At 35.1% G+C, this 25415-nt stretch overlaps 2 protein-coding genes across 4 annotated transcripts in view; one reads left to right on the forward strand and one right to left on the reverse strand.

The window, feature by feature from the left end:
• Positions 1–6233: 6233 nt before the first annotated feature.
• Positions 6234–13541, reverse strand: PSMD10 (proteasome 26S subunit, non-ATPase 10). Of its 2 annotated transcripts, none has more exons than XM_081276427.1 (5): positions 13302–13541; positions 10956–11054; positions 9953–10099; positions 9692–9858; positions 6234–7112 (listed from the first exon to the last, which is right to left on the reverse strand). In XM_081276427.1, the coding sequence occupies exons 1-5, from the start codon at positions 13413–13415 to the stop codon at positions 6959–6961; spliced, it is 681 nt and encodes a 226-aa protein (XP_081132553.1). In that variant the 5' UTR covers positions 13416–13541; the 3' UTR covers positions 6234–6958. The 2 variants fall into 2 exon arrangements, with proteins under 2 accessions (XP_081132553.1, XP_081132554.1); XM_081276428.1 differs by having other exon boundaries at positions 6975–7112; positions 9771–9858; positions 13302–13539.
• A 53-nt stretch (positions 13542–13594) lies between these two features.
• Positions 13595–25415, forward strand: part of ATG4A (autophagy related 4A cysteine peptidase) — a 56619-nt gene continuing 44798 nt past the window's right edge. The window contains exon 1 of one of the 2 annotated variants that reach the window (XM_081276426.1): positions 13595–13723. In XM_081276426.1, the coding sequence (XP_081132552.1) occupies positions 13714–13723 (10 nt within the window). In that variant the 5' untranslated portion in view covers positions 13595–13713. The remainder of the gene's footprint in view (positions 13724–25415) is intronic. The other variant, XM_081276425.1, reaches the window with a different exon arrangement.

Genomic DNA, 25415 nt, shown 5'->3' on the forward strand with positions numbered 1-25415 from the left:
TCCACTCAGCCTACTTATAAGGTCACTCTGGTCAATACAACTTCATCCCAGTCTACTTTAAGTACATCCAAGACACAATCTATATGTATGCTTGTGATGAATCCTGAGATTGGTAAGATAACGACATAACAAATTAAGTATACTATATCCCACTTGGGCAGTAAAATGGGTTTATATGTTAAAGAGCAGCCTGATAAAGAAATTTTTTTTCCAGCTTCCTCAACACTGGATCAGAGGATATTCTGACTAGTTAAGCTCTGACAAAATTATTTCAGCAAAATATTTTTTCAGAGACAATATTAAATTGTTTTTCTATAAGCAGTTAAAATTTAAGTGGGTAGTCCCAACCAAACCTTAAGCCAGGCTTGGGTTTAACCATCTTTTTTAAAAAAAATTTTTAATTTTTTTTATAGTTGTAGAAGGACAGAATTCCTTCATTTTATTTGTTTATTTTCATGCAGTGCAAAGGATCGAACCGAATGCCTCACAAGTACCAGAGGAGTGCTTTGCCACTGAGCTATAGGCCCAGCCTAGGTTTAACCATTTTACCACTCAAAAGGATTTCCAGAGACATCTCTAATCTCTTTGTTTTTGCATTTAACATGCAGGGTATGCCAAAATCAACAGAACATCCTTTTGGTGGTAGATCCATATTCCCTCCTAATTCATTTCTTTATACTGTAACCCATTGGACAGTTACTAAAAAGCTACAATGTAGTAAGCACTGTTGTTGGTGCTGGTGGTGCAACAGAAACAGTGAGCCCTTATCTTAATGGTGAATGCAGTTTTGCTATCTTTGACAAGTTCTTGTGTATTACCAACAATTGTGTGTTGACTACAGGAGAGGAAGGTTGGAATTTGTATTGCATTGGAGAGGGTCTCCATATTATAGTGATCTGTGATGAAAACATAGCAATTCTTGACCAATAGATAAAAACCCCACACATATTGATATCTCTTATGCCCTCTAAAATACCAGGTGATTCCCCTCACAGAGTGTATGGTAAAAATTTAATATTAGCCTTTTACACTGGCCTCTGTGTCACTTATGTTTGAGGAACTTTCAGTAGGAATTTCAGAGCTAGAAAAGAGGTTTAAGATCAATAGTACTCAATCGTTTTCAATCCCAGTACACTCGAAGGTTATAACACATATAATAATCTCTCCTAACAATGATGAGACTGCAGATAAGATATGATGTAGAATTATATCCTTGATAGGAAAGCAAAGGAAGGGGTCAATGTAATTTCAAAAAGCTGGTTCATTCATATATATTGCCACCAAGCCCACAGAGGAGAAACTTTTGAGTAAACAGATGTAAAATAATCTGCTTGAGTTATACGAAAAAATGAGATGAGATACAAAGTCTGGTTCCCAGTGTGTTTCAGTCAGCTTTTTCATTCCTGTGACCAAAAGACCAGACAAGAATAAGGTAAAGGAGTAAACGTTTATTTTGGCTTATGGTTTCAGAGGTCTCAGTCCATAGACAGCTGACTTCATTTCTCTGGACCCAAGGTGAGGAAAAACATAATGGAGAAAAAGCATAGTGAAAGAACATATCTCAGGACATGACAACCAGGAAGCAGAGAGAATTCTGTTCATCAGGGATTAAAATATAAGCCCCCAAAGCACTCCCTAGTGACATACTTCCTCCAGTTACACCCTACCTAAAGGGAGTTATGCATAGTTAATCCATATCAATGGATTAATACACCAATTAGGTTGTACCTCTCATAATCTAATCATTTCACATCTGAAAACTCTTGCATTGTCTCACACTCAAGTTTTTTGGGGACACCTCATATCTAAACTATAACAAGTATAATACACTTTCTTTTTTTTGTATTTTTTTTTATTGGTTGTTCACAACATTACAAAGCTCTTGACATAACATACTTCATACATTGGACTGAAGTGGGTTATGAACTCCCAATTTTACCCCAAATGCAGATTGCAGAGTCACATCGGTTACACTTCCACAATTTTACATAATGTCCTATTGGTCATTGTTGTATTCTGCTACCTTTCCTATCCCCTACTATCCCCCCTCCCCTCCCCTCCCATCTTCTCTCTCTACCCCATCTACTGTAATTCATTTCTCTCCTTGTTTATTTTCCCATTCCCTCACAACCTCTTGTATGTAGTTTTGTATAGCAATGAGGGTCTCCCTTCATTTCCATGCAATTTCCCTTTTCTCACCCTTTCCCTCCCATCTCATGTCTCTGTTTAATGTTAATCTTTTCTTCCTACGCTTCCTCCCTGCTCTGTTCATAGTTGCTCTCATTATATCAAAGAAGACATTTGGTATTTGTTTTTTAGGGATTGGCTAGCTTCACTAAGCATAATCTGCTCTAGTGCCATCCCTTTCCCTGCAAATTCTATGATTTTGTTATTTTTTATTGCTGCATAGTACTCCATTGTGTATAGATGCCACATTTAAGTATAATACACTTTCAACTGCACCAAACTACTAATTTCCATGGGAAAATTTTTTTTTTAATAAAGATTGTTTTACAATGTCTACATGCTGGAAAACAGGTTAGAGGACCTCATTAAATATTCAAACTCACTAATCCCACTTGTCTTTGAAAATTTGGTATAAAAGCAAAGAATTCAAATGACCAGGGCTCCAGGAAACAAACAAAACCTAATAAAGAAAAGGAGTTCCTCCTTTCAACAACAGTTACTAGAATAATCCAGAGGAGAGATATATCTGGAAAAGGAGCCTCTCAGCTTCTTTCAAATCAAATCATGTGGGTTGCCATCCACTCAGCATACTTATAAAGTCACTCTGGTTACTGGAACTTCACATCAAGCAATTCTACAATTCCCTGTGGACACCAACTGGGCTTCCTACAACATAATTCAATAGCAACATTACCTGGAGTTACCACAAACCCCACAGATCAAGGGCTAGGTCTCACAAGACGGCTCCCTTCAAACACTAGTCACAAGTATTGGGTGCCCATCCTAATTAGAATAAGATATACTCCATGTATGTATGTCAAAATATACTTTACTGTCATGTATATCTAAAAAGAACAAAAACAAATAAATAAAACAAGTATTGGGTGCCCAGTGTATCCATATTTCAGATTTGGATGCAAATTGGGAATTCTCACAATCTCCTTCTCAGGTTGGATAATTTGCTATAATGGCTCACAGAACTCAGGGAAATACTTATATTTAACAGTTTATCAGAAAGGATAAACGATATAGATGAGCAGTCATCTGAAGAGGTAAATAATTTGAGGTTCAGGAGGGTTCTGAGCATAGTTTCTGTCCCCATGGAGTCAGGGTGCATTATTTTTCTGGCATGTAAATGTGTTCACCAACCTTGAAGTTTGTTAAACCTCATAGTTTAGGGATTTTTATGGAGGTTTTATCATGTAGGAATAATTCATTATTAACTCAATCCCCAGCCCCTCCTTCTGGAGAATGGGGGATGGAGTTGACAAAGTTCCAAGCTTCTGAACATGGCTTCTGATGAACAGATCCATCTTGAAGAGATCTAGGAGCCCAGGAGTTGCATCATTAGAACAAAAGACAAGCCTATTATAATGGAACTCATTTAAATTCAGAAGCCCCAAATTGTTTCTTCTCATTCTTCTTCATGTCCTGTTAACCTGTTTGTAAAGCCAGTTTCTCCATTCCAGTTTCCTAAAAGCCATGTCTTATGCTGAGAAGAGAAGTTAAAACTGCCCTCCCCCAAAGCCCTGGCACCAACAAAGGTCAGAGAAATGGAATTCTAACATACCCCTCCTGGAGTACAGCTTGGCTAAACCTACCTATGCATATTTCCTGGCTTTTTGTTCCTATAAATTATAACAGCAAAGGCAGATTGGCTGTTTTCCCAGTTTGGGCTGAATTGTGATTAAATTCATTTTTCTTTTTTAAAAAATAATTTTCTCTTATTTCAGGATGCAGGTAGGCAACCAATCTAGTTAGTTGGGACCTCAGTAGCCTCTGGCCTAGGCCCTGGTAATACCATCACCTAGGAAACTCAAAGGAATTTAAAAAGCTTCATGTAAGATACTCCTATAATTTCCAGCACTTAGGAAATTACAAGGGTTTTAGGAGCTCTGTGCCAGGAACCTGGGACCAAAACCAAACCAGTATTTCTTATGTCACAGCCAATTTAAAGAAAAGTACAGGGTAGGTATTACAACTAATGGGTTATTATCAAAATGCCAGAGTACCTGTCATTTAGTCCACTGTTTTGGAGTACAGGCAAAAAATAAAATGTCTTAGGAGCCAGGAAAGCTAGATTTTGGTATTGACTATTTCTACAGCTCTGGGTGTTTTTTCATCTGTAAAATGAAGATGATTTCAGTTTTCTTTAAGGCTATGGTAAGAATGGATATAAAAAATTTTAAAGTGTGACAGGGCTACATTATTGTAGAATCTACATGTCTTGACAATTGGTTCAGTATTCTTTTGTTCTTTCACTCAGGGATTCTTTTTTTTAAAATACCTATTATTTTTAGCTGTAATTTAGTTTATTTATTTTTATGTGGTGCTGAGGATTGAACCCAGGGCCCCGCATGGGCTAGGCGAGCGCTCCACCACTGAGCAACAACCCCAGCCCCATCAGGGATGCTTAATTTGTTGGGAATTACAAATCTCTTTTGAGGATTTGTGTAAGCTATGAAACCTCTTCCTGGTAAATGCACAAAGTTCTGCATTCAACTTTAGACAGTGAATAGAACTGTGGAACTGGAATCATAGACCCCGAAGAACCCTCGTACTACATCAAAATGGCTAGCAGACTGATTCAGAGGCTTAATAGCATAACAGAATATGTAAACAGAAAACAGTAGATATAGTCATGTAATGATTTCATTGTAGTGTATTTGAGAAATTGGGGAATAAAACACTGGGATCAGACAGTTACATTATCACCAAAAATTCTATAATAAATGTACTTACCTCAAATCTTAGAACTTTGCTGCAATTATCAATTCTCTATAATAGACACTTAAGAATTTAATTTTTTCCACTATTTCCATTGACCCATTTCTTCCATCTTATATTCTCAGTTAAACTCTGCAACTGAATTATCATTTTTTAATTCATTTTGGAAGTAACTGTAAAACATTCTGACCTTGAATCACCTTTATCTCTCTCAGGTATACTATAGAACAGGTAACAATCTGATCGATATTTCATGCCATTAATATAATTGTTTATACAAATCTGTGATTTAAATATTGTTAACAAATCACTTAATTTGAAATACCAAAAGCGTATAAATGACCTGAGGCTTGGTTCCATCTGTACTGCTTATTGAAAAATTCATACTTAAGAACTAGAATGAGTTTTCTTTTATGTCCACAAAACCTATTACCTCAGACAATAAACTCAGTATTTATGAAGAGAAGCTCTTTAGTCCAAACAGACCCTATTAGAACAAACCTTATTCTCTGGTCATGCTAAAAAAATATTGGAAATACATAATTTCCCCTTCCATCAATTCTATCTCCAGCATTCAATATAGAAAGTTTGTTCTATAATATGCTTCCCTGGCTGGGGGTGTATATCTCAGTGGTAGAGGACTTTCCTAGCATATGTGAGGACTTAGATACCATCCCCAGAACCAGAAACAAAGAAAATTCATGTAAAAAGTTTTGTATGTCAACAACCAGTTCCTGTTTACAAAACTCATGTTAGTTACTGGCCATTAAGTCTTGGACTCCAAATTAATCAGTTTGTGGGCTGATTTGGATCACTTATTTCAAGAAGTATTTATAGCACAAAATTCAAATTAAAAACAATTTGACGAGTCACTTGGAGTTCATTAGATTTTATGATTGATAATCATTTAAGATGTTTCTCTAAATTGAACTCAAATTTACTTATTAATTTCATTTTTTTCTTTTTTTTTAATTCTTTAAAGAGAGAGTGAGAGAGGGAGGGAGAGAGAGAATTTTTAATATTTATTTTTTAGTTATCAGCAGACACAACATCTTTGCTTGTATGTGGTGCTGAGAATCGAACCCGGGCTGCACGCATGCCAGGCGAGCGCGCTACCGCCTGAGCCACATCCCCAGCCCATTAATTTCATTTTGCTCTAAATTTAGTTGGCAATCCAGAAGATTACTATTTTTAAATATTTAGTTGCAGTTCAAGCTCCACTAATTTTATTGACTTTAGAGATACTCAAAACTGAGAAATGTAAATACATTTCATGATTTTAAGGTTTAAGTGAACATCTGACTAACTTGCAAGAAAAATTGGGAGATTCTTTCAATATTTTATTTTTTTAGTTCCTGAAATACAAATCAAAATACCTTTTGGTTACATATCACTTGAACAAGCTTGATACTCTTTTCAATACATGGTGAACCAACACAGATACTTGACATTTTCTTTTTAAACACAATACAGATTGTTTTGGAGGAAAACAGCTTATCAGAAAGATGCATGGATACACAGAGTTAGGATATACCCACCAACTTAAAATTTGGTCCACTAAAGTATATTATTATTCTTCCTATAACAAAAATAAATTAACCCTCACAGTTGAAAAAAACAGAAATATTTGGCATAGGCTTCTGAGTGAGCTTGAAAAACAAGTTGTGTTTCAACTCTGTAGAGGAACATACAAAATCCACCTAGAAACATCTGACAGAAAAACTGGTCTGTTTGCTATTGGGATTCTTCTGCTTCAGAAGATGAGTGAAGGTATACTAGAGGGTGATGAAGACCCATAACAGCCACAGAATCACTTACTGAGAATTAATCAAAATTTAATACAGAATAACACAGGACAACAGTACAATCTCAACAGTTATTCAAATGTCTAAAAAGCAAGTTGTAAGCTTAGAACAAGTACCTCAGTAGGAACAATACAACACATTAACACAATTTTGAAGGTGTGATACTCTGTGTACAAGTGCCTTAGGTTCTGGAACCTTGGGACAACAAAACATACAAAGAAAGAATATACCCAAGCTGCTTAACCTTCAACCATTCTCTTGAGTATTAAACCCAGGCCACCTTTGGCCACTTGCAGGGGTGTCTTTTCTTCCTTATTCTCAATGTATATACTTGCTCCTTGGGACACCAGCAGCTTTGCTTCTTCTACTCTCTCCTCGTCACAGGCTAAGTGTCTGAAATCAAGGATCACAAAGACCAATTAATCACTAATAATTCAATGTAATAGTTAGGATTTCCTGCAAGGTAGTCTAAGCTACATATTATTAGGCAGTGGTAGGTAATATTGGGAAGATATTTCATCAGGAAAGGAAAATCAGTTTGCATGGGAAAGACTATTTATAAGTCACAATCACTGGAACAGCCTTATAACACCAGTTCATAAATCAGACTCTTGGTCTTAGTACAATAGAAGAATGGATGTACATGCTAACCTAATGCAAAATTTCCTCATTTTATGAAAATTACCCCCAAATATTATATGAAATAATTCAAGGTTTGAATTCAGAAAAGCCTCGATTCATAAGCTGTCAATAGCAATTTGTGTGGCTTAAATTTTGGTAAAGCAATTGAAAAGATTTTATCTTGTTTGATGCATCTGTCTACTTGATGTTAGCAAAGTATTATTACCACCATTTTGTAGTTAAAAATTGTGACAGAGGTTAATGTTCTTGGTCAAAATGACATGGTTTAGCAGTAAACCGGGTGGGGAGGAAACTAACCTTTGTCAGGCACTTATAAGTTTGGCAGGAAGCATACTAAGCACTTTATATGTTATTTTACTAAAACCTCATAATAACCTAGTGTGGAAGGAATTATAATACTAAAGATGAAATTAAGATTCAAGAAGATTAACTAACTTCCCTAAGTTAGTTAATATTCATATTTAACATGTTAGAAAGTGGTAAAGTCTGGATACTATTCCTAAATCCTATGTTCTTCACAGGACCCTAAGTTGCCTGTTTTCTAGACTGCTTCCAGACCATCCTGCCTTTCAAATTATGGAGAAAGAAGCTGGAATATGGAGGTCTTTCTAAACATAATAACTTAGAATGATAGGAAATATATTTAAATTAAGAGTTTAAAGTCAAACTGGAAACCTCATTCTGGACTAAAAAGATGACTCAAAAAAAGGACTCACTCTTTGACAAAGAAGCAAAGTAACAAAATACTGTGAAAAAGAAACCAAGGTAGGGTAGGGCTTCAGATTATACACATAAATCATTCCAGATGGATTTAAGAGTTAAATGCAAAACAATAATAATGACTCTCAATCAATACATAAAAAATCCAAATAGCCAGGCATGGTGGTACAACCCTGTAATCCCAGGTATTCAGGAGGCTGAGGCAAGAGGATTGCAAGTTCAAGCCACCTCAGCAATTTAGCAAGATCCTGTCTCAAAATTAAAAATAAAAAGGGCTGAGAATGTGGCTGAATGGTTAAGCAACAAGGTTCAATCCCAGGTACCAAAAAATGGCAAACAGAAACACAAAAAGAAAACGACAGCAAAAACAAAAAAACATAATGAAATGTGAAACAAAACCTGTAATAAAATATAAGTAAATACGTAACTAGTTGCAGGGTAAAGAAAAGCTTTTCAGTCATGAGGGAAGATTAATAGGTTTCAGTACAGAAGTTGAAAACTTGAACAAAATGAAAAGACAAACTAAGAAAAATATTTTCAACTAACATGGCAGAAAAGTTAGTATTTTTACTATATCAAGTCAAGAGCACTTAGAAGCCAATAAAAAAGAAATTAGTTCTCCAAAAGGAAACTGAGAATGGGACACCAAAAGTTATAATTTAAAGAAGAAATATAATTAGTCACAGGCATTAAGATTCAAAATCAATGAAAGTAAAAAATGTAAATTGCAACCATGAAATACCATTTTTCACATAATAAAACGATAATTTCAGTGTTGATGAGGGGGTAATAGGTATCTTAAAATGCTATTTGGAGGGTTCAATGATACAACTCCTCTGGAAGCAATATGGTAATGCATAGCAATGGTCTTATAATGTGTGTATTTGTTGAATCAGCAATTCAACTTCTAGGAGTCTATACTAATGCAATATTCAACAATATGGCTAAGGATTTTATACAAAGTCAATAAATGTAGCATGTAGTGGAAAACTCAAAAATTGTTTAAATATACCATAATAGAGGAATGAGTAATTTATGGCACATCCATACAATGAAATTGTACATAGGCATTAAAAATGTTTTAAACAGGGGCTGGGGCTGGGGCTCAGTGGTGGAGCATTTGGCTAGCATGTGTGAGGCACTGGGTTCAATTCTCAGCACCATATAAAAATAAATCAATAAAATAAAGGTATTATGTCCATCTACAACTAAAAAAATAATTAAAAAATGTTTTGAACATATTTAATGACCTTGGAAAATATTCCCAATATACTATGAGGTGGAAAGAACAAGATATAAAACTACATATACAGTATGACCCCAGTTTTCCTAACATATACATATATATGTAGATAGATAGATAAATACGTAAAATTATAATATTTGCATGTATAAGATTGAAAAGAAATACACAAAAATGTTATCTGGGTTTATTTCTGAGTGGTAACATGATAAGCAATTTCAATTTTTATGCTTTGGTATACATTAAAAGTTTTTGCCATCAACTTGCACTGCATTTATAAGCATAATAAGAAAAATATGATGTGTAAGAATTATTGCAAGAGGGCTAATGTCAGGTAGAACACAAATGACTGCTACTTGTCACTTACAGAGGAGTGTTACCCTCAGTGTCTTGGATGTTTGTGGATGCTTTGTAGTACAGAAGAATATGAATCATCTTCAAGTTACCCTTGGCTGCTGCCCGGTGCATTGCTGTAGCCTCATAATGATCCTTAGCATCTGGATTAGCTCCACCTTCTAGTAACATGACAGCAATCTGGAAAGACAAAAAAAGGAAACAATGCAGAGATCCATTTGTGTTTTGCACACATTTAGAACTCAAAAGAATTAGGCTAGGGATGAACCAATACCTCATGCCTGTTTTTAGAAGCTGCATAATGTAGGGGAGTACAGCCATTTTGATTGACGGCATTCACTTGTGCACCTTTTCCCAGGAGTGCCTTTACAATTTCATCCCGGCCAGCAGAAGCAGCAATATGAAGAGGAGACCAGCCTGCCTGTAAGAGGTGGGTCATACAAAAGTCAGAGGCCAAAGGTACAGATATCAACATGAACAGATTTTAAACATTCTTGTTTCCCTGCCATTAAGCATTGTGGAAAATCAGGAAACCAGAATGTGTAAAAAGAAAAATAACCCCAAATCCCATAATATAGACATACTGATACATAAGTCTAATTCTAACGTGTTTTCTCCCATACGAAACTTTTTTTTTTTGGTGGTGCTGGGAATTGAACCCAGGGCCTTGTGCATGTGAGGCAAGCACTCTACCAACTGAGCTATATCCCCAGTCCCCCATACAATACTTTTTAAAAATATATATTTAGATATAGGTGGACACAATATCTTTATTTTATTTTTACTGAGGATAGAACCCAGTGCCTCATGCATGCGAGGTGAGTGCTCTCCCTCTGAGCCACAAACAATCTCAGACCCCCATACAAAACTTTTTAACATTCAAATTGGGACTGGAGGATATAAATTTCCATGTACATTTTTTGTAATTTCTACTTATAATGCTGGTCATTCTTTGGAATTATACTTTGTTGTTTCTATATTATTTTATCAATACTCACCAAAAAATCCAACATAATAAAAAGGGTATACAGTCTTTTAGGGGCCATAAGAATAAGGCTTAATTGGTATTTTTGCCCTAAATCACAGAGTATGTTTGACAAATTAACATTCTAAAATAATACAAACACTAGTCTCAGGCTTGATCACCAGAGCTATGCTATAACTTCCTCCTTGTGAAGGTTGTAATTTTGTTTATGAGCTTAATACTCATGCTTCAGTAAACACCAGTCTGGAGTCGAAAGATAATTGGGGATTTATCAACTGTGTCAAGTACTCACATCATCTTTATCATTCACTGGCACTCCAAGTTGCAGCAAGAACTCAACAATTTCAGTATGTCCGGCTGAACATGCCCAGTGCAATGCAGTTCTGCTGTCCTACATGGGGAACAGAGAAAGACTACAATAAACATTTATGAAGAGAAATAGAAGGCCAAAAGGCAGAAAAAGTAACATTGGTGCTAAAAACAAGAAATGGAGAACATTGGATCCCCAGGTAAGTAAACTTAAAATCTTATCGTCTACTAGTATGAGAGAGAGCTAAATTTTATCAATATGGGGTGAATAACATCAGTGAATATAAATAATTCTGGCAGAGTACAGCAATGAAAGCAATAGAGCTAGAAACTTATCCCAATGCTTTAGCAGAATGGAGCTTTGACAATTTATTACTACATTACTTATGTACCTGTATGTCAGACACTGTGTTAGAAGGTATATATGCATCATCTCATTTTACCACCCCCATCCTATACACTAGCTATTATCAGCTTTTACAGATAAGGAAACAAAGACTCTTTAAAGCCTAGCCATTTATCTAAGGTCACACAACTTATCCAAATTCTATCTAACTCTGAAATCTCTACTACTACACTGATCTCAAGTTAGATGTTCTAGAAAGAACCAATGAATCTTATGGGGGGGAAAAGTGTTTCTTAAACTAGTTGAGATTATCTATATAATCATTTTTAAAAACATTACCCACAAATTAAAAAGTAACAAAATGTTTTATTTTATTTTATTTATTCATTGGTATGTGTTGCTGAGGATCGAACCCAGTGCCTCATACATGCCAGGCGAGCACTCTGCCACTGAGCCATGACCTCAGCCCTAAAAATGTGTTTTTAAAAATAACTAGGAGTTAGTCCTGTTTCTCAAAGAGAATCACTATTTACATTATTATATTTCTTAGTTGGCCCTGTGTAATAGAAAGTGGTATTATTGTTTATTTTTTGCAGTGGCAAGGATTGAATCTAGGGCCTTCTGCATGCTAGGCAAGAACTCTATATGAGTAGCTCTGAAATTACTAATATTTTGCCACATCTGCTTCATCTAGTTTCCCTCAATTACAAACTCTATCATGACTCTTCACTCCTATTTTGGCACTTAAAATATAAAAAGTATTTTCTTACATAACTACAATACCACTATTACACTTATTAAAATTAACATTAACTCCTTTATATGATCTAATACTCAGTGTGTATTCAAATTTCCCCAGTTGTCTCCCAAATATCTTTTTGCAGCTTATTTAAAATCAGGATTCAAACAAAGCCCATAATTTGCATTTGGCTACTACATTTTTTATGTGTTTTAATTCTAAATAGCCCCTCTCTTCACCTCCCCCCACCCATTTTATGCAACTGACTAGATGGTTAAATTTTTAATGGAGTATTATTAAATCTCAATATGTATTATTTTTATTAATTTAATAATTATTAATTAATTTAATAATTATTACCAGGCCACAATGAAGGCACACTAGGCAAATGTAAGGGAATTTTCAGGTTGGGTAATAAAGGAAAGTTCCAGAAAAGATAAAATAGTCTTCCTTATTTTGAATTATCTTCCAAAAAGATACAAAATAGAATGTTTTAAATATGGGACACTGTCTTACAGAAGGCAATCTATCTATATATTTGTTGCTCTACTGGGGGGAACCATGAATCTTTGTAGAAATTCAATTAAAGCATGAGGGTCCTTTGAACAAGGGAAAAGAAAGAAACGCTTCCCAATAGTCTATTCATTTTTGTTCTGTTTAAAAGGCGCGTTCATTCACTATGGAAATCCCACTCTTTCAAGGTCTAACTTGTTTTATCTTTTTTCAAAGCCTTTTCTAATTATCACGACATTTGCATCAGGTCTTCCCATTACATGTTCTGAAAGTACCATGTAAACTTCTTTCCCATTTATTTACCATTTGCAACTAGACATATGTTTTTGTAGTTATTTTATTAATCGACTGTATACCCAGCTCCTAGCAAGCTTCCTGGGGCAAAAGAGTCGTTCAGTCAAACGTGTTCCACTAAATACAATCACTAAGGGTAAAGAAACCCACAAAATACAGCTTTCCTCCTCACGGACATCTCAAAAGACAGGGCATTTCTGAGAAATGCGGTAGGCATTCTAGAAATATCCAAAATTCAGCGAGCTAAGCTCCGAGCCAAAAAAAATATTTGAGGTCTGCCTGGCTAGCTCCGGCAGCCCGAATATGAGTCCTGAGGTGACCCCGGGGCGCGGATGGGGAGGAGAGGGCGGGGATCTGCCCCTCGTGGAACCGGCCTCTGCTTGGCCCAGGCCCAGGAAGACGTGTAAGGCTGCGGGCAGGCCCTAGCGCTGCTTTACCTGGTCAGTTCTAGTAGCCAGTGATTTATCGGCCAGGATGCTCTCCTTCAACTCCTCCAGCTTCCCGCTGTAGGCCAGGTTGCAGACCATCAGGTTAGACACACACCCCTCCATTTCGCTTCCCCAGGATCTCGGTGAAGCGCGAGGGACTCCCGCCTCACGTCCCAGGCTCCTGCTGCCAGTCAGGAGAGCCTAGAGATCCACCAATCACCACTTTTCTCGTTCCCTTGTTTCTTTTTCCACCGCGTGGCGATTCTGGGAGTTGCAGTTTGAGAGCAGTTCCGGGCAGGGAGGCGCCTTTCCTGTCCTCACGGACTCGGCCTCTAGCAGTGAAAAACTACAAGTCCCAGGGTCCCTTGCGACGGCCATAGTCAAGTTGCCGGTGGAATTGGCCCAGGATGACAGCTGGAGAATGGAGTCAGGTATGGGGAGCGGCTTCGTGTGGAACTCTGTGAAAGAGCTGGGGGGTGGGTGGTCGCTGTTGGGGCATTGAGTCGGCCACAGAAATCGGTTGCAGAGGCAGGGCAAGAGAGTTACGGGAGCCTAAAGGTGTTGTCCCTCGGGGGGCCCTGACCTGCACTGGCAGGCGGAAGGGACAACAGTTGGAGCTGAATACAATCTCCAGAGCTGGAACCAGTGACTGTGGTTACCCTCCCCCTCCCCGCCACCGCCCCAGGAGTAGAAAGAAGTAGGGTTTAATTATTCTGACATCTCAGAGGAGTGGCATCAGAGCAGGGTTCTGCTCTAGTAGTGATAGCGTATAACATCATACTAAGATGATGTGCCAGTGTGATGCCAAAGGCAGGGTGTGATGCCGTGGGAGCCACTTGATATCTAAGAGAACTCAGTGAGTCCTTAGCCTGGTGACATCACTACTTAATGAGGGTCCTCTTAGGGATACAGTGGTATGGTGTTGGCATTTTAATATCACGATAATAACTATGGCATCGAGGCTTTGCTACAACTATTTAAGTTAATAGTGTTTCTTTTTATGGAAATTTCAAATAGTGCCAAAGCAGAAATGATGCAAGGCTTATCCTTTATAGGGCATATCCAGAAGGGCATTATGCCCAAACTAGGTAATTATAAGAATGAATACATTCAGGAAAGAGATTGGTTGTATTTATGTTTATCCTGTTATGGTGTAGAAGAGGGCTTACTTAGTAAACTCTCTGTTAAAAAAAAAGTAAATATTTTAGAATTTTCGGGCCAAAAGGTAAAATCGAGTATATTTTATAAGCATTTATATGACAAGAGAGAAGATTAGTTTTGACAGATGTTCATTGATGAAATTCAAACTATAATGATAACTTTTTTGTGACATAGGACTACTAATGAGAAGAATGGAATTCTTTTGGGGATAGCATTTTGCTTAATTGGGGTTCAAAGTTGGTGTTCCTTATCATCAACATTGACTCCTAATGTATCTGTTAATGCTAATCTGTGATGAGATTTTATCTATTTCATCTTTGAAAATGTCTTTTCACACAAATAGGTACTGCCAGATACTGATATTAGTCCATGAACATAAATTTTTAAATTTTTATTTAAATACATTTTTAAAATTTCACAACAGCTTTGGATTTATAAAAAATTTTGAAAGATAGTACAGAATTCCCATTTATCTTTCACCTAGTTTCCCCTGCTGTCTTTTCTGTTTTAACAGCTTTATTGAGGTGTATTTACATATCATAAAATTCACCTATTTCAATTTTATAATTAAATGATTTTAGTGAGTTTACAGAGTGATGCAGCTGTCGCTATAAATAAGGAATAGAACACTTACCTTCCCAATAAAATCTCATGTCCATTTACAGTTTATCCCCATTCCCACTCCTAGCACAGGCAACTAATAAATCTATTCTTGTCTCTATAAATCTGCTTATTCTTTATACCTCATGTAAATGAATCATGTAGTGTATGGTCTTTTGTGTCGGGCTTCTTTTATGTAGCCTATTTTTGAGGTTCAATCATGTTGTAGTATGTATAAGTACTTCCTTAATTTTTATTGCAATTAGTATTCTATTTTATGGATATAACATGTTTTCGTTTATTCACTAGCTGACAGATATTTAAGTTGCTTCCAATTGTTGGCTATTATGCTGCTGAGAGAATTTGAGTGCAAGACTTTGGGTAGATATGTTTTCATTTCTCTTTGGTAGATACCTAAGAATGGAATTACTGGATCATAGGGGATTTTTTTTTTTTTTTTGGTGCTGAGGATTGAACCCAGAAGTGCTTAATCACTGAGCCACATCCCCAGCCCTTTTTAATATTTTATTTAGATACAGGATCTTCCTAGTTGTTTAGGGCCTGACTGAGTTGCTGAGGCTGGCTTTGAACTCAAGATCCTCCAGCCTTGGCCTCCCGAGTGACTAGGATTACAGGCATGCACCACTGAGCCTGGCTAGATCATAGGGAAATTTTATATTTAACTTTTAAAGAAATTGCAAAACTGTTTTTCAAATAGCAGCACCATTTTGCATTTCTACTAGCAATGTATGTTGGTTCCCATTGTTCCACATTTTCAGAAACATTTGTTATTGACTCTATTTTCTATGTTAGCCATTCTAAGTAGGTGTGAAATATCTCATGGTATTTTAAATTTGTTTCCTTAATGACTAATGACAGTGGGCATTTTTTTTTCATATGCCTTTTAGTCATTGATATGTCTTCCTCGGTGAAGAATCTGTTCATATCTTTTCTCATTTTAAAATTGGGTTATCTTTTCTATTGTTGAGTTGTAAAAAGTGTTTATGTATTCTAGAAACAAGTCTCTGACAGGTATATTATATATAAATATTTTCCCCCAGTGAGCTGCTTGTCTTCTCCTTTTCTTTAATATTTTTTAGTTGTAGATAGACACAATACCTTTATTTTATTTATATTTTTGTAGTACTGAGAATTGAACCCAGTACCTCACATGTACCAGGCAAGTACTCTACCACTGATCCACAATCCCAGACCCTATTTTCCTTGTCTTGAAGGTGTCTTTTGAAGTGAAAAAGTTTCAAATTTTGATGATATCTTACTTATAATTTGTTTATTTTATGGTTCATGCTTTTTTTAAACCTAAGAAGTCCTTACCTAATCCAAGACCTCAATGACTTTTTTTTCTCATATTTAAGTCTATGATTCATTTTGAGTTAATTTTTCTATATGGTATGTGGTAAAGTTCTAAGTTCATATTTGAATGCATATAATCAAGTTATCCCAGCAACCTTTGCTGAATATCTTTTTTGTATTTGTCACAACTGATGAACACACGTGGGTATATTACTATTAACTGTACTCCACACTTTATTCCAGTTTCACTAGTTTTAAATCTGTGTCCTTGGTACAATATTACACTCAGGCATTCTGTCTCTTTAGGCTCTTTTGGTACAATTGTGAAGGTTTCTTAGACTTTGCTCATTTTTATGGTCTTAAATTTTTTATGTGTACTTGTCAGATACTTTGTAGAAAATTCCTCAATTTGGATTTCTCTGGTGGGTTTCTTGTGACTTACACTGGGAGTTATATTTTTTGGATGAAGTCTGAAGAGATGAAGTGACATTCTCATCATAGATTATTAAGGGTACATAAGCATATGATTTTAATTGAGCCTATTCATTGTGTGGAAGAGAATTCTATTAGATTCATCATTCTCTTAATATTTACCTTTTAGCATGTCATTATATTGCAAATTAATAATTTTCACTTGAAAGTTAGGTGAAAACTCCTCAAATGAACATTTAAATGAATTCTGGAATATGAAAATATCCTTTGTGCTTGCTCAAGGTCCAAAAACTGTTGTTGAAAGTTTGAACTCAGAAAATATATATGTGGCAAATTTGTATGGAAATGGAGATCATATTTCTTGTCTTAACATTTTTTTAAGGTCAGCTTTAGGACACAGAAAATTTCACCCTTGCTAGATGAAAAGTTCAATGCACTTGTTTATAAATATATACTGTTCTGTATACTGTATTGAGAATAATAGAAATATCTATTTCTATCATTCTCAAGCTTCTCTCCCCACAACTCCCAGTTCTTGACAACAACTAAAGTGATTTCTGATACTAGTTTTTTAAGTGTACAATTTAATGATTTTAAGTATTTATCAAGTTATGTTGCCATCAGTATAATATTTTTATATTTATTTATTTATTTTTATGTGGTGCTGGTGATCGAACCCAGTACCTCACATGTGCGAGGCAAGTGCTCTTCCACTGAGCCACAACCACAGCCCCTATCAGTACAATATTATTTCATCATTTACATCACCCAAAAGAGACCTCATGCCTATTTTCAGTTACTTTGCATTTCTACCCCAAACCCTAGGCAACTACTCATCTGTTTTGTGTCTATAAATTTTTATTTTCTGTATTTATAACAGAATAATACAGTATGTAGTCTTTTATGTCTGGCTTTTTTCATTTAGCATAATAATTTTGATATTTATCCAAATTATAGCTCATATCATTACTTCATTGTTTTCATGGCTAAATAATATTTCATTTTATGGATCTAACACATCCTTTTTATTAATTCATAAGTTTATGGGCATTTGAATTGTTATCACCTTTGAGATGCTATGAATAATGCTGCTAATAAACAGTTGCATACAAATTTCTATGCAAGCACATGTTTTCATTTCTCTTGTGTTCATATCTGGGAATGAAATTGCTGGTCATATGTTATCTATATCTATAGTTTATGGTAGCTATGTTTTACATTTAATTTAAACTTGTTATTAGTTTTTGAAGAACTGACATACTATTTACCAAAGTGGCTATATAATTTTTAATTTTTTTTTTAGTTGTAGATGGACACAATACCTTTATTTTTTTATTTATTTCCTCATATGTGGTGCTGAGGATGGAACCCAGTGCCTCACACATGCAAAGCAAGCACTCTTCCACTGAGCTGCAATCCCAGCTCTTGGCTATACCATTTTTAAAAAAAAATATATTTTAGTTGTTGATGGACCTTTATTTTATTTGCCTATTTATATGTGGTGCTAGGAATTGAACCCAGTGCCTCACACATACAAGGCAAGCACTCTATCACTGAGCTAAAACTCCAGCCCCCATGACTATACCATTTTACCTTCCCACTAGTAACTTATTTGGGCTCAAAGTTCTCCACATATTTACAAATACATACTTTCTTTTTATTATACTCATTTTAGTGGGTATGAAGTGGTATCACATTTTTGTTTATTGTTATGATTTGTCATATCATAGGAAGTATATAAAGCATCTTGATATTACTTGTAATTAAATGTTAATTGTTAAAATGACTTTACTATGATGTAAGTTTCACATATACATTGTTTTGCCTTGTAATTTTATGTTGAATTAATTAAGAAGCATGTGAAGTGTGCAGCAAAAGCTATATTTACAAAGCCATTCAGTGTTCTTTAATAGTGATTGAAGGAATTTCTCCTAACCATTTAAAATGTAAAAATCATCCTTACCTTGTTTTCCATACAAAACATGAGATTGACTGAATTTAGCCTGCCAACCATAGTTTGCTAACAACTGATGTAGAGAAAAAGTACTCTGTATTTAGTAGATGCTTGGTAAATACTTACCCAGTTTATTATGAAGGTAGAGTAGACCCGTTGTATGGTATTCATAAAGAATTGTGCATAGTGACATTTCCTCATAATGATACATCAAGGAACTGGATCAGATTGTTATAAGCAGCTGGGAAACTCCAAATGTCTCTCCTACTGAATGACTTCTTCAGGTAATCTTTTATAGACAATAAATTGTGCTTTTATTTTATTTGGTAGACATGGTAGCTCACTTCCAACTCAGACTCCCTTAGGGCCAAGGGTAAGGTATTCTTGACTTTTTGCAAACTTCAAGGTAAATGTATCTTAGAAGAGAAGCTTTTTTCTGTGTCTGGCCCCAAGTTATGGAAACAATGTGTTTGCTGTTTATAGCTATCAAGGGACAATGGGAACTCTGTTAGGGTCTCACTCCCTTGCTGCTTATATGATTGAAGTTCCCCTATTGCCTTTTCTATTAGTCGCCTAGACTAAGTGCTAGAACAAGCCAAGGTAAGTTTCTAGACTTAAGTGTAATGCTAATAAAAACTAGCAGTAATAGATCACATGTGAGACATTATGCATATCCCATGTAACCCTTTCAACAACCCTATGAGGTAGGTATTATTGTTCCCTAGCTCATACTTTTTAAAAATGAGAAAACAGGGATAGAGAAGTGAAGTAACATGTTTAGTAAAAGTTGGAGCTAAAATTGAAATTCAGGCTTATTTTTACCTCAAAGCCCTAGCATATGACTACTGCAACATACTGCTGAATATTACTGAAGATGAAATTATGTGTAACTGAAAATCCCAGATGATACAATAAAAATTTCTGTCAGAATTCTTTGGGCTGTAACTCTGTCTGATTGTGGGGAAATGGCATGTTTTTCATGTTCTAGGTTAATATGATCCAATAGAACCTTTTCTGATGTTGGTCAAGATCAATATCTACTATTGTTCTTGCATGGTAGTCATTAGGCATATGTGGCTATAAAGTACCTGAAATGTGTTTAGTAACTGAATCCTAAATTTTATTTACTTTTGGGACTATGTAGAAGGTTAAGTTTTCTCCACTTGCTTCTTTTAAATCCTTACTAAATATTTTACCTAATGCAAATATTCTTTCTATAGCACACCTGGGAATGAATACTTTCTTTTAGTGAAAAAAAAATGTGGGGGGGGACCACACACAGAGTATATGCAAATCACTTAACTGCATGACAATCATAGGAATAGGTTCTGTGTTATCTAGCATGGAACTCCTCCATTCATACCACTTACTAGATAAATTTTGAACAACTGGCCTCAAAACCCTTCGCAATTGATTTCTCATTGGTTGCAAATGTTGCCAGCACTTCACAATTGTGATTGCCTAGTATGTGATATTTTAATCTGTGGCTATAATATACTTTAATCACACGTGTTTTTATTTTAATTTGTTATATATGATAGCAGAATGCTTTATAATTCATATTACACATATAGAGCACAATTTTTCACATCTCTGGTTGTACACAAAGTAGAGTCACACCATTCGTGTCTTCATATGTGAACTTATGGTAATGATGTCCATCTCATTCCACTGTCTTTCCTACCCCATTCTCCCTCCACTTTCCCTCCCTCTCCTTTTCCCTATCTAGAGTTCCTATATCTCCCCCCACCCAACCACATTATGAATCAGCATCCTTAAATCAGAGAAAACATTCGGTGTTTGGTTTTTGGGATTGGCTAACTTCACTTAGCATTATATTCTCCAACTCCATCTATTTACATGAAAATGCCATGATTTTATTCTGTTTTAATGCTGAGTAATATTCCATTGTGTATATATACCACATTTTCTTTATCCATTTATCTACTGAAAGGCATCTAAAATCACATGTGTTTTTTAATCCCATTGTTAAATGTCCTTGGTATTGTATGTCACTGGCCTATAAAAAGTTTTCTTATTTAAAAATCTATCCCTTCATTAAACTGGCATACTGTTATAGACTATTATGGTAAAACATTTTGTTTATTTATTTTCTGATTTTTAGCTCCCACACGTTTGTTTTGGAGTTACTAGCTTTTAAGTGATTGCTTTTTTTAAATATATGAATAATAAAAGGTCCATATGAAACTGTAAAAATAGCACAGAAAGATTCTATATAACATTCATCCTGTTTACCTCAATCATTAGATTTTACATAATTATAATATGAAAAACAAGAAACTATCATTAAAACAATATGTGCTTATAGTTTTATATTATTTTTCACATGCATAGATTCATTTAACTATCATCACAATCAGGAAATGTTCTCCTGTGTTACCAATTTTTAGTCATGCTCATTACCTACCTCCACCATTCATAACCCCTGACAAATACTAGTTTGTTTTTATTCTACTCTGCCATCAAGTTTGTATGTCACATATTTTGGTATGATGTATTTTCATTTTCATTCAGTTTAATGAATTTCTTTACTTAAGACTTCCTCTTTGACCTATGGATTATTCAGAGGTACATTGCTTAAGTTCCAATTGTTTGAAAACTTTCTCATTTTCTTTCGTTTCCCATCTTTTAGTTTGATTCTATAATAGTTAGAAAAACATTTTAAAGATTGAGCAACAAAATTTCAGTTATTTCAAACTTGCTAATGTCTGTTTATAACTCAGGATATGGTTTTTCTTGGTGAATGTTTCATGGCAACTTGAAAAATGTATATTCTTCTATATTGGGCAGAGTGCTCCATAAATGCCAATTAGATCTTGTTGGTTTATTGTGTTGTTCACATCTTCCATATCAGTTTCTGAAATAAAGGATGTTGAAATCCCCAACTAAAATTGTTGACTTATCCACTTCTCTTTTCAGTTTTATCAGTTTCATTTCATGTATTTTAAGGCTATATTGTTTAGTGCAAATAAATTTGGGATCCCTATGTCATCTTGATGGATTGGCCTATTTATCATTAGGTAGTTTCCCCCTATCCCTTGCAATTTTCTGTACTCTGAAATCCACTTTACCTGATATAATATAGAAATTGTTCCTTTTGTGAGGGGAATGGGAAAATAAACAAGGAGAGAAATGAACTACAGTAGATGGGGTAGAGAGAGAAGTTGGGAGGGGAGGGGAGGGGGGATAGTAGGGGATAGGAAAGGTAGCAGAATACAACAATTACTAATAGGGCATTATGTAAAATTGTGGATGTGTAACCGATGTGATTCTGCAATCTGCATTTGGGGTAAAATTGGGGGTTCATAACCCACTTCAATCTAATGTATGAAATATGATATGTCAAGAGCTTTGTAATGTTGTGAACAACCAATAAAAAATTAAAAAAAAAATCATGTTTACATGATACAGCTCTTTCCATCTTTATGTTTTTAATCTGCCTATATTGTTGTATTTGAATTGAGTTTCTTGTAGACAGCATATAGTTGGATCATGTTTTTATCTATTTGCCAATGTCAGTCTTTTATTTGATACGTTTACACAATATATATTTTATGCAAAACTTCATATGTTAGGGCCTAATTCTGCTGTTTTGGTTTTGTTTTCTGCCTTGTTTTACCTGGCTTCTTTTGGGTCATTTGTAACCTTTTTAGAATTGTGTTTTGACTTACTTATTGTATGTTTGAGCACATGCACGCTCATGCATTGGTAATATTATCAGAGATCCTGTGTTGACATTTTAACAGTTTGAGTAAAGTATAGAAACATTACCACTCTTTAAGTCACTTTACTCTTCCATTTGTGTTATAATTTTCTTAAATATTACTTCTATGTACTTTTAGAATCACATCAATGTTATGATTTTTTGCTTTAGTTGTCAATCATAATTTAGAAAACTATGAAAAACAAAGAAAGTCTATTGTATATACCAATATTTTTACTCTTTGTGTTGTTATGTTTTTTCCTTCCTGATATTCACAGATCCCTTCTTTCATCTTCCCTTTCCATTTCAAAAATTTCCTTTAGTCATGCATTCCTTTAGATATATCTGATGGCAATGAATTCTTGGTTTTTCTTCATTTGATTATATCTTTATTTACCCCCAAAGGATGTTTTATCTGGATATAGAATTATGGATTAATAGCTCTTTCCTCTAGGCACTTGAAAAAAAAGTACATTTCTGTTTGTGCACCAAGGCTCTTGTTAAGAAGTCTGTTCTCATTCAGTTTTTCCTCTATAAGTAAAGTGTCACTGTCTCATAGCTTTTAAGATTCTTTTCTCTTTCTTTATTTTTGATTATGTTGACTTCATGTGAATCACTTGCATTTATAATATTGGGATTTGTTCAGCTTCTTGAATCTATAGGTTTATATATTTTGCCAAATTTTAAAGATTTTCATGTTATTTTTCATGATTTAGCCATTCTAGGATGTATATGCACATTAAAACATTTTATCGTACACCATAAATGCTACTTTTATTTGTCAATTTAAAAATTAATTAATTTATAAAATTTTGGAAGCGTTTCACCAATTATTTTTTGAATACTCTTAGCCTCACACTGATTTTTCTCTCATTTTGGTACTCTAATGACATGAACGTTTAATATACCATTATAGCCCCATAGTCTCAGAAGCTCTGCTCACTTTTTTTCTAATTTCTTTTCTTTCGGTTGTTTGGACTGTGTAATTTCTATTATTCTATCACCAGTTTCACTGGTTCTTTCCTATGTCATCTTATTTTTGCTATTAAGCCCATCTAGTGATTTTTTTTTCATTTGGTTATTTGGTTTTTCATTTCTAAAACTTCCATTTGTTTCTATTGTATACATTCTATTTCTTTTCTGAGACTTTCTGTTTTTTAAATTCGTTTCCAGCATGTTTATAATTACTTTTTTGAGTTTTTTTCTCTTTTTTAAAAATGTATTTCTATTAGTTCTAATCAGTTATACTTGACAGCAGAAAGCTTTCTGATTCATTGTACACAAATGGAGCACAACTTTTAATTTCTCTGATTGTACACCATGTAGAGTTGTACCACATTTGCAGTCATACAGTTACCTAGGATAATGATGTTCATCTCATTCCACAATTATTACTCCCATGCCCCCTCCCCTTCCCTCTCTCCCCTGTAATTACTTTTGAAGCATTTTAAGTTGGTTTATTTAAAGTCTATTTTGGATGATTCCAATATCTGTATCATCACAGTGTTGGTGTCTGTTGAATATCTTTTCTCATTCAAATTTATATGTTCCTGTTTATTTGCAACATGAGTACATTTTTATTACATTCTGGACTTTTAGATTATGAGACTCTAGATCTTATTTCATTCATCTGTTTTAGCAAGCCTACTCTAACACCATTCAGGGGGAATGGGGTATGCATTCATTAATGCCAGATGGAGATGAGAATTTAGTTTCCTACTCACTATATATTGATTACAGGATAGGAGTAGGAGTGCCATTGTTACTGGGCAAGGGTAAATTTCAGGATCCTCACTAGGTCTACACCATTACCATCCAGACTTAGAGAAAGAGGCCTCTATTACCATCATGTTTTGGGAGGCTCATTGCTGCCTGGCAGGGATGAAAATCCTAGATCTCCAATCTACATTTTCTGAAACTACCTCATGGAGAAGGGGAATGGTATGTACGACTATGTCAAGCCAGATGAAAAGGGACCACATGAAATTAGAATGGAGATCAGTAAATTAGAGGTAGGGAGGAGAGAAGAGAAAGGGGAGATACTAGGAAATGAAATTGATCAAATTATGTTATGTGCGTGTATGTATATATTTTAATGAATCCTGCTGTTATGTATAATCATAACAATAATAAAATAAAGCCAGTAATAAAATAAAGCCAGATGAAGGTGGAAGTCTAGACTCCCTGATGAGAGTAGTAGTTGAATTGTAGTTTTTCTCTGTGGTGCTTGACTGGGAAATTATCATCTGAAAGTGTTCTGTCTTTGTAAACTTCCCCCTCCCTGATCCTTTGACCTAAGTTAAGCTAGCTTTTTGATGGATGCAGGTGCACACTCATCAGTTTGCTGGTTTCCCTATCACAAGTTCTAGTATATATTATTTAAAAACAAAACTCAGGCCAGGCGCAGTGGCACACCCCTGTAATCCCAGTGTCTCAGGAGGCTGAGTAGGAGGATTGCGAGTTCAAAGTCAGCCTCAGCAAAAAGCGAGGTGCTAAGCAACTCAGAGAGACCCTGTCTCTAAATAAAATACAAAATAGGGCTGGGGATGTGGCTCAGTGGTTGAGTGCCCCTGAGTTCAATCCTTGGCACCCCCCACTCCAACACACACATACACACACACACACACACACACACACACACACACAAAAACAAACAAACAAACAAACAAAAACACCTCAGGAAACTCACTCCTATATCATTTCTTGGGCCTTTAGATAGATCCCTAGCCCAGACTTCTTTCTACCTATTAGAGACACATGAGAGATGAATCATAAATATATTTATAAATAAATATAATATATAATGAATACTTATTTGTAATGCCCAGTGTTTTTAACTATGCTTACTGGGAGAAACAGGGAAAAGTGAATCTACTCCATCTTTTCATGGAACCAGAATATATAAGTGGTTACTTAAAGAAGACATGGATGTTGTATA

The sequence above is a fragment of the Spermophilus citellus genome (assembly GCF_964194105.1).
Source record: "Spermophilus citellus genome assembly, chromosome: X".
Classification (NCBI taxonomy): domain Eukaryota; kingdom Metazoa; phylum Chordata; class Mammalia; order Rodentia; family Sciuridae; genus Spermophilus; species Spermophilus citellus.